Source organism: Orbicella faveolata, unplaced genomic scaffold, assembly GCF_042242905.1.
Source record: "Orbicella faveolata isolate gen_17 unplaced genomic scaffold, um_ofav_v1 contig_13, whole genome shotgun sequence".
In the NCBI taxonomy this organism is placed as follows: domain Eukaryota; kingdom Metazoa; phylum Cnidaria; class Anthozoa; order Scleractinia; family Merulinidae; genus Orbicella; species Orbicella faveolata.
The window spans coordinates 26691712-26699994 of NW_028301540.1; the positions used below are offsets into that span (position 1 = coordinate 26691712).

General features: G+C 39.5%; 1 protein-coding gene across 1 annotated transcript; it reads left to right on the forward strand.

Moving 5' to 3' along the window:
* The first annotated feature begins 6788 nt into the window (after positions 1–6788).
* LOC149115822 (uncharacterized protein KIAA1958-like) lies at positions 6789–8283 on the forward strand. Its single transcript, XM_089285221.1, has one exon. The coding sequence runs from the start codon at positions 6878–6880 to the stop codon at positions 8141–8143; it is 1266 nt and encodes a 421-aa protein (XP_089141347.1). The 5' UTR covers positions 6789–6877; the 3' UTR covers positions 8144–8283.

Here is an 8283-nt window from a genome sequence, read left to right on the forward strand (position 1 = left end):
AAATACCGTTTTCCCCTCATTCTGGTCATTTGTTCTCTACTCCAGATAACTCAAACTACCTTCAACTTGAACCTTGTTCAATTTCCCTTAATTACAGGTTCGAGCTATCGGGGGTTGACTGTATTATGTCGACTGAGAGACTACTGTTGGTGATTGGCTTATTTCACTCCGGCCATCAGCAAAAATCTGTAACTTTACTTATTTATTATTGAAATTAGACCTGCAACGTGTTTGATTGGTGTGGACAACAAATTTCTCTAATTATAATAGGAATCAATGGCGTTTGTACGACTATCATGGCGATAAACTTCACTTCGAATCTTATGAAGTCGACTGAGTTTAAAAAAAAATGGCTCTTTTCTTCAATAACTTACGTGTGCTGGTATCTTGGGTAGCTGTGCCAGTAACTGTTACTCCACATTGCTTGCTGCCAGCAACTGTAGGACAGTTAGTGGTATTGTTAATCTTCATAAGATTGCCTCCACCGCATGATCTCTGACTCAGTTTCCAAACCGAGCTCAGGCAATGTAGACTTGATACAACTTCCATGCGAGCCAGCAAGCAAGAGACAGCAATCTATAGGTAAAGATTAACAAGACAAATAAACACTTCTAAGTCACCAAAACAGATTCTGCTAACATATTAAACACGATAAACGTACGAGCAGCTGTTTTCAACGTAGGCATATCAGAATCCAGTTACAGAAATATAGTGAAAAGGAGTTTAACAACTTTTTTTAGTGAGAACATTTCATGAAAAGCCTAGGGCATTTAATGCACATAAAGTTTCTCTTTGCGTTGGAATTAATGTTTAAAGCTAAGGCCAAAGGACATTGCAGAAAGAATTTCAAACTATTCTCTTAGGGAAAACATCTTAATAGCAGTATCAAAGTTTTAAGTTTCTCTAAAGTTACTTACTACAAAAATCCCCTTCAACGCCATTTGATGCTCTCTTTTCGGTCAGCTCAGATTCCAATGTTGAAATTTTCGTGGCTAACCTCCCTTTTATACCATTTTCACAATACAGGTATACATATATGTGGGATGTATGTAACTGCCCAAGAATTCGCTTCTCTTTGGGGCTCTTCCGAAGCGCTTCTTTCTGGGGCTCTTCCGAAGCGCCTGGAGCAGTTTTGAAACAGTTTAGTGATAATGCACTTATTCATTCAAAATGAAAGCCCTGCTTTTGAAAGAGACATATCCGACGACTGCCGAAACGGAAAACCCAATTTGAAAAAGTGTGCTTCTGCGTTTTCTGGAAATGAGGCTACGTGTAGGTGTGTTCGACGGAAGTTTTGCAGCTTTAACGGCTTGGCTTCAAACTGATTTTAAACGACGTTCTCAGTCTGTGTACACGATAACAGTAACGGGTCTATTGACAAGGTTGACGACTAAACCGATGTAGCGAGCTTATGAAGCTGACTTTTCAAGCTTTAGCTCTTCGTCGATCAATGTTTTTTTTTTTTTTTTTTTAACTTTTACCAACTTCAAGTTGATACCCTGCTTAACTTTAGAGGCAGTCATTGAAGTGGAACATCCAGAAACAGGTCCGGGACACTGACAAATATTTAAGCTATTTGATCTCAAACTTTTACGTATTTCCAAATAGTTGAACGATGATTGCCAATTACTTGAACTAAATGAGATAAACATAAAAGCGTCAAACGCATGAAATTAAACTAGTCAAGGATGTGTTAAAAAAAGGGTAACGCGAATCCTTGAGCGGTAGTAGATGTCATAACGTTAAAGGAATGCAAAGAAAATAAATTTAAACGCGAACGAACCTACGCCAACTGTTACAAAGTATCATTTTTCACCTCTCGCAACAAGCAGGCACTACGACACTGCTTAAAAATTGGCCTGCTACATGTATGTGACGTGGAAAGGAGAGGTGAAAACCCTGGCAGCAAATAAAAGCACCTTACACTATTGCCGATGATCATGATTTTGAAGAGCTTGTTGGCGAAAACAGCCCAACTAAAAGAACACCGTACTGACGTCATGAAGAGCTTATCCCACGCGAGCAAAAAAATGTTTTAATATGTCTTATACATGTATGCTTTCAACCGGTTTCGGCTTGTTCTCAGAAACATTCGAAAAAAAATGTCTCGGCTTGAAGTCTGAGAAACATCTCTGGTAGCTGCTGAAAGTTTTGTGCTATTGTTCTTTTGCAGTTTTTTGCAGGCAAAAATTAAGACCAGCTTAAGAGCGGAAGCAGTCCTACCTCGTTTCTTCTTTATGACTGACACAGCTTGTTGCCGTGACATTCAGTTTGACCTAGGCCGCTGTGCATTGATAGATAAATGTTCATGGTTGAGAGTCCTTTTAAGTATCTAAGTGAAATCATTTTTATTTGTACCGCACGGAAACTTCCTCTGTGCTTATTTCGTTAAGTGCTATATGTTTTCCTTATACAATAACAATAAGTCTTGATAAAATACGAGTGAGAGATCAGGCTTGTTTATTTGGGCTTCCTTTATTTATTGAGCGGCGGGGGTCGTCTTCCCGTTTGTGGTCATCACACAATACCGGGGACCACTGAATAAACATGAAAATAGAAGTTAATTAAGTGTATAAGCATTCTACTCAATACAGGTTATTATCTAGTGACCACAGGTTGCCTGCATGTATACTTTTTAGCTAAAGGAACTCTTTTTGGTTGGTTCTCTCCTGTCGCGACTTTTATGTAAACAGTGTTCTCTCTAAGAGCATGACATCCGCAATCAAGAAAGTTTATGTCGTTCACAAATTATTGTTTTAATTTTCGATCTTGTCGTCTTCTGTCGACTAAACTCGGGGCTAGTTCAACACCTGTTTGCTGAAAAGGGAAGTATTTAAAGCGCTAAGATACCTCTGTTTATTATACATAGCGACTCCAAATCCATAAGCCTATATCATTTGTACTTGACGCTTAACTTTGCGTAATCGGCTTCTTCCCGGGGATGTGGAGTTGAAAAGAAGGGAAGTAGCCTGCTATTTAACCCCCCAAATCCGACACTGTTCTACCACTGAAAACTATTAATACATTTTTTGTCTTGACTTTTCTTTGCTGATCAAATATACAAAATATGCATTACAATCCACATAACTTGACTTGTAATGGCTATTAGTGGTAATTCTTATGCTACGGTATTAAATTATTTATATACTGACATATTAATTACAGTATCAGCGGAAAAGAGAGGTTAAACATTGTATGTGATTCAATTCATTCTAGAATAGGAAGTAGTTAATTTGATGCATTCGTGAATAGTCGTCACGACAGCTAGCGGTTCCGCTTTAACTTGACCCTAATGATCTCAAGTAGGAAAACAATTAATTGTTTAAAAACAATCACTTTGAACGAAGAAATTTCTAAAAAAAAAATTGAACCTCCGACAGAAAAGTGAAGAAATTAAAAGAAAGCTATAATGAAAACAATGTAACTACACAGAACATGAATGACGAGTTAACTATAACGCACATCTTTGTCGAAGACAGCAAAATTTAAAAACAGGCGCAGCGGAAACTTCGTTGTTCATTCATGAAAATGACATGTACGTTGGCGGGGAAGTCGAAACACTTACGCCCGATATTGACAAAGAAAATGATTATATTTTCTGAGTCAGTCAAGGTTTGCGCATCTTGGAAAGTTTAATTTAGCCTAAATTTTTTTCGTTTGTCGTTTGTTTTGCAAAGTAGATTTCATGCCTCGACAGCATAGAATTTATTGAGTATCATTCGTCAGGCTTACGACGTTTTTTCAATTTAAATTGGCATAAGTTGCGCATGCACTCATATTTACGTCAGAAAATCTAATTCACTAAAACTAACTAAATCAATCATCTTTGTTGCGCGTAAAATAGGTGACTCGAGTCGCCCAAAACAAAAGATTTCATAATCATATCTATGCAAAAATTTCCTTTTCAAGAGACTCTTATGCAAAAGATTGTTTATAGAAAAGAAAGTAACTAGTCTGAGAGTTAGTTATGATCTTGGTGTAGGTTCTGAACAAAAGTAAATTGAGTTTTAGATTGAAAGAGAAGCGAAATTTACTTCTAATCTCATGGATTGAGGGTAAAGGGTCTCAGAGGTGTTAGAAATAAAGAGGTCAGCAAAATTTTAACAAAATTGAGATTTCTCCTCAGCACGCATCAATGTGTGGTGAACTCGATACAACCAAAAATAAGCTTAATGTTTTATTATTTTTATTTATTTGACTTTTCTGTGTATAGTCGCAGGGATAGGCGTTCAGTTTGACAAGTACATGACATGGGGGGGGGGGGGGGGGTCTGAACACGCAACACCGCAAAAAAAAATTAACGACCACCGCATCACCGCAAGAAACGTCAACGAAACACCGCTACCGCAACACGTATTCTTAGCGCCATGATTCGTTCATCTACACTTAAAATTATACTTTTATACCTCAACAAGTTTCCACAAAATAAACACATCACAACGCTTTTCATTGTGCATATGTTGATACTGCTGATGCCGGTAAATCAGTTTTGTTGCTGTTGTGAAGAAACCTTGCGCGAAGCTAGGAAGCGGACGAAGAAAAACGTGAGGACCCTTGAGAGATGGCTTTTACCCTAGATCCCTCTCCTCTTTTACTTCGCTCACTTTTCTTGGTGTATAAACCCACTGACTGAAGCCCTATCTTCACTGAAAGTATTGCTTTCCGGAGCTTGCTACGTTTGCGTTCGATATCCATAATCGCAAAAATAATTGAAAAAATTAAATAGGAGGTGTAGAAAGTCGCAAGACCTTGGAGCGGGTAAAGACCGGTATCAGAATGACCTGTAGACGAAGTCGAATAGCAAAAAAAAAAAAAAAAATGGTAATGTACTCCCTTATATGGGCTATATAGGTATGTGCGGCCCCAACGGGTAGGGTTTTTCAGCCGTTTTAGTCATAGATAGGGTATCGATTTTGGCCATTTTGGTTATAAATACGGTATGGTTTTAGCACTCTAGTCTTTAAGTGGACCTTTGCTTGGAACCATTGCTTTACTTTTACTGACTTTACGACGACGAGCCGCGTTCCCCCCCGGTCTCACCTGAGCAGACTGGGTCTGAGAAATAGACACACATGACGTAGTAGCCTCAATGTCGATATATCGATTGGAGAAGTTCGATTATGCCACTTATCGAAAGCTTATTAACGTGTATGTGACAGAATGTCTTCCAAATAGCTGTTTTGGTGGTCAAAGGACATCATTTAAGTCTGGCGATCGGTAACTTGACATGCAGCATTCGAAGAACTGAATGTTTGCGGCGGTTCGCGATTCCAAGAGTGCTGTTAAGCGCTAACACATGGAAACTTGGTTCGCGACTGTGTCAGGCCAAAACAGAGCAGGTCTAAAAGCAGGTCACTTCAAGGGGACAAAAAAGGTATTTTGGCGAGTTACATGACAAGTAGTAGGTACCGGGCCTATGAAAGTGTGAATGTCTTGATTTGGCGGGAAGGTGCATTCCGTGTCACAACAGTATAGTTACCCATAATGCATTGCAAGGTGTATGTGACAATAAAGGCTGCTGTTAGCCAGGAACCAGAAGAAGCAAAGTCAAGACTATAGCATATTTGAGGAAAACAGTGACCCCTTGAATTGCTCTGTCTAAAAGCTTTCCCCAGGATTGAGATAATTATCACAAACAATGCAAAATAGCGACCCACACGAACTCGTTGGCGAGGTGATTTTCGACGTAGCTAAATTCTGAACTTGGAAATTCTGTGGGTTTCTTAGAGTTGAAAATAAGCGAAGAAGGGTTTTCTGCCCATGAAGAAAACAAGTAAAAGACAAAATAACGAACAAATTTTAAACCAAGGTAGCCGGGTTGATGATTAGAATTAACGCTACTGGACTATAGTAAATCTAAGACTTGAGAATGTGGACTGGACTTGGAAATCCGGATCATCAATTTTTCTGCCTCATTTGGTTCACCTTGTCGATGTTTAAATGTGAGTTTCTATAGTTCATTGTGCTTAACCAGTGACCCAAAATCAGCTCCAGAGTGAAATTCTTATTCTGAACCATCTTCCTGGCAGATAATTTTGCACAAACGTACAGAAACTGGTATTTTGACGCTCTTCCAACACCCCCAGCAGAGAACATAAATGTTTCGAAACGCCCATTTCATCAAAAAAGAAAACTACTGTGCTAGGTGTTTTGGAAGGAATAACTTATATTTCATCATATCAAGGGTATAAAAGTGATGTTCAGTGTCGGATGACACGTTTTGTGGTCATGACGTCACAAAACACATTTTTATAAATAAGCTAGTTTGCAAAAGAACTTTTACGCCAATTTGCTGTCGACGTGTTGCTTAGGAAAAGGAAATGCTGATAATATGATACAACATTAACTAACCCGTTTTTAAAAGATTTTATGAATACTTTAATATTGTCACGTGACCTATTTTTTAACATTGCACGGATTTAATGCAAAACAGGCAAAATTTAAAACACGCTATAAAAACGCCTTTGTAAAGAAAAGGAAATTACTAGTCTTACTCACTATCAGTTGTTTTTTCCGCTCAAACAGGGTACAAAGTTTTGAAATAATAATTAGTCACCTGACCAGGCAATGGAGCGTTAACTCTATGGGTGTTGCTTAACAACGTCAAACTTTTACGGGTGCAGCTTTTTAGGCTAAATGATCATATATTTATCACTTTATTAGTGAAATGAAGACTTGTTATCGCGTTCAAGCATCCAGCATCTTATGCATGTAGTTTTTCTAACGTATTTATAAACTTATACTACAGGCTGAGAAATTTCTGAAATGTGATTGGCTAAGATCAGTAGTATTTAAGCCAAATTTGAAATACTTACATGTAAAAATTACAGCCAGTTTCCATGGTAACTGAAAAATTATTGTTTCTAATTTTAAAACAATGGCTGATAGATTTCCCGATTGTGACGCGAAAGAACTACAACAATTTAAGGAAAATGCAGAAAATTCAAACACAAAGAAAAGCACTAAGACCTGGGCTACTGTTTGGACCACATGGGCTGAAGAAAGAGGATACAGTCCAGATATTGTAAGCCACGAAGCCAAGGAACTTGACGAGATGCTTCAGAAGTTTTTCGCCGAGGTGAGAAAAAAGGATGGTTCAGACTACGAGCCAGACAGTTTGCGGGTAATGATAGCGTCCCTGCACCGTCATTTAAAGGAAGCAGACAGCAGCATTTCCATTGCCAAGGACAGAGAGTTTGTCAACAGTCGCAAAGTACTCGAAGGGAAAGCTCGCTTCCTCCGGGAACAGGGCTACGGCAAACGTCCCCGTGCATCAAAAGCACTAACCACTGAAGATGAAGAGCTGTTGTGGTCCAAAGGGCTCCTTGGCAGCCAGTCTCCGAAGTCCCTAATAACCACAATGTGGTTTCTTTTGACGCATCATTTCGGATTACGAGGCTGTCAGGAACACCATGACATGTATGTCGAAGATTTTTCATTCACCAAAGACGACTATGGCGTCGAGTACATCACGTACGAAGAAAATCCCACAAAAACGCGTCAGGGCGGCCTTCGCAAAAAAAGAAGAGTGGTTCAGCCGAAAATGTTTGCAACTGGTGGGCCAAGATGTCCAGTCAAGCTTCTAAAGACGTTCCTGTCACACAGACCCGAGGAAATGAAAAACAGTGGGCCATTTTACCTCGCGGTGATTGAGCGACCTAAGTCTCAAGTGTGGTATAAGCGACAGAGAATGGGGATCCACAGCATTAATTCCTTCATGAAATCTATGGCTCTTCAGGGCGAGATTGAAGGTAAACGGCTCACAAACCACAGTGCACGCAAAACGCTGGTGAAGAAACTCAAAGCTGCCAACCAACCTCGCTCCGCAATTATTGGCGTCACTGGCCATACAAACGAGCGCTCTTTAGCCGATTACGAGGAAGGCGATGAGAATGAACAACGGCTGATTTCCTCAATCATAAGCTCTGACGGTCAGGCAAGCACGTCCAACCAACGCCGTCCTCTTCAGAATGTTGGCCTTTCCTCTGATGTGGAAAACACGCTGATGATGAATGAAGAGCGGTTGACTACAATCAACAATTTCCACGGCTGTCAAGTGACCATCAACTACCAGCTTAGCCAGAAGTTTCCCGAGCCGAGGTGCAGTGTTCCACAGGCAGAATCGATTGCAGATGATTGTTAAACTTTGATTGATGAGCCTATTAAAAACTTTCACTCTTTAGAACTGAGATTTACAGACATTCGAGTACAGTTTCATCACAGTTGTGTGATGTGTGACCATATGTGATGTTTAAGCGATCACATGTTTAATCACATGTCATT

Excerpts from the sequence above, each read along its gene's own strand:
- LOC149115822 (XM_089285221.1), top strand. The coding sequence starts at position 6,878 with ATGGCTGATAGATTTCCCGATTGTGACGCGAAAGAACTACAACAATTT.